This window comes from Octopus bimaculoides, chromosome 30 (genome assembly GCF_001194135.2).
Source record: "Octopus bimaculoides isolate UCB-OBI-ISO-001 chromosome 30, ASM119413v2, whole genome shotgun sequence".
NCBI classification, from domain to species: domain Eukaryota; kingdom Metazoa; phylum Mollusca; class Cephalopoda; order Octopoda; family Octopodidae; genus Octopus; species Octopus bimaculoides.
The window spans coordinates 5113894-5115172 of record NC_069010.1 but is presented as its reverse complement, the minus strand read 5'-3'; the positions used below and the strand labels follow the sequence as shown (position 1 = coordinate 5115172).

General features: G+C 40.0%; 1 protein-coding gene across 2 annotated transcripts in view; it reads right to left on the bottom strand.

The window, feature by feature from the left end:
- Positions 1 to 1279, bottom strand: part of LOC106874221 (unconventional myosin-XIX) — a 44386-nt gene that overhangs the window by 16083 nt on the left and 27024 nt on the right. For both annotated transcript variants that reach the window (XM_014921876.2, XM_014921878.2), the window contains one exon: positions 720 to 852. In XM_014921876.2, coding sequence (XP_014777362.1) covers positions 720 to 852 — 133 coding nt within the window. The remainder of the gene's footprint in view (positions 1 to 719; positions 853 to 1279) is intronic.

The window sequence follows — 1279 nt, the reverse complement described above, 5'->3', positions numbered from 1 at the left end:
GATTGGAGCCTGGTGTAGCCATCCGGTTTCACCAGTCCTCAGTCAAGTCGTCCAACCCATGCTAGCATGGAAAGTGGACGTTAAACGATGATGATGATGATATATATATATATACACTCTCTGAGTGGTTGGCGTTAGGAAGGGCATCCAGCTGTAGAAACTCTGCCAAATTAGATTGGAGCCTGGTGTAGCCATCCGGTTTCACCAGTCCTCAGTCAAGTCGTCCAACCCATGCTAGCATGGAAAGCGGACGTTAAACGATGATGATGATGATGATGATGATGAGAGCCCCAACCCGTTATGTTGAAGATTGTGCTGCAACTGATTCATTTGGCACTGAAATCCTGGCAACTACCAGTGTTTAAATAATTTAAATGCAGAGCGAATAATTCAGAAAATATTTGCGGAGAAAACAAGGCTTTAACATGGCACATAGCTGCAGTCCTGAAATCATTAGAAAGCATTAACCCTTTGGTGTTTAAGCTGGCCATATCCGGTCCAAATATCCTACATGATTTACATTCAAACTGGCCATATCTAGCCTCTCACACCTAACCTACATTGACATTCTAAGAATAAACTATCTCACCATCGAAACTTCAAAGCTGTAAGATAATGTATGATTAATTCAAAACAATTTGAGTGAAAAAAGTATTACATTTAACAGATTAATCTAAACACTAAAGGGTTAAATAACATTAGTAAAAGACAAACCTTACCTTTCTCAATTGTTAAAACTGCTTTCTTTCTTCTTCGCAAAGTCTTTCTCTTTTGATACTGCCGCCATGTTGTTTGAATGCGGGTCACTTTTGTGTTTAGTGCAGTGGATCTTGCCGATTCTAGCTGATCAAACTGGGGAATAAGCAGGCAGTAGATGTATTACACATGTGGTAATTATCAGAAGGAAGGTTCAAAAAGAAAGGAAGAAAAAGTTATCTAGTGAGACAGACATAGCAGGAGATACTCTCTATTACTCTTTTACTCTTTTACTTGTTTCAGTCATTTGACTGCGGCCTTGCTGGAGCACTGCCTTTTTAGTTGAGCATATCGACCCTAGGAATTATTCTTCGTAAGCCTAGTACTTATTCTATCGGTCTCTTTTGCCGAACTGCTAAGTTACGGGGACGTAAACACACCAGCATCGGTTGTCAAGCGATGGTGGGGGGACAAACACAGACACACAAACATATACACACACAAACATATACATACACACACACACACACATATATATATATATATATGACAGGCTTCCTTCAGTTTCCATCTACCAAATCCA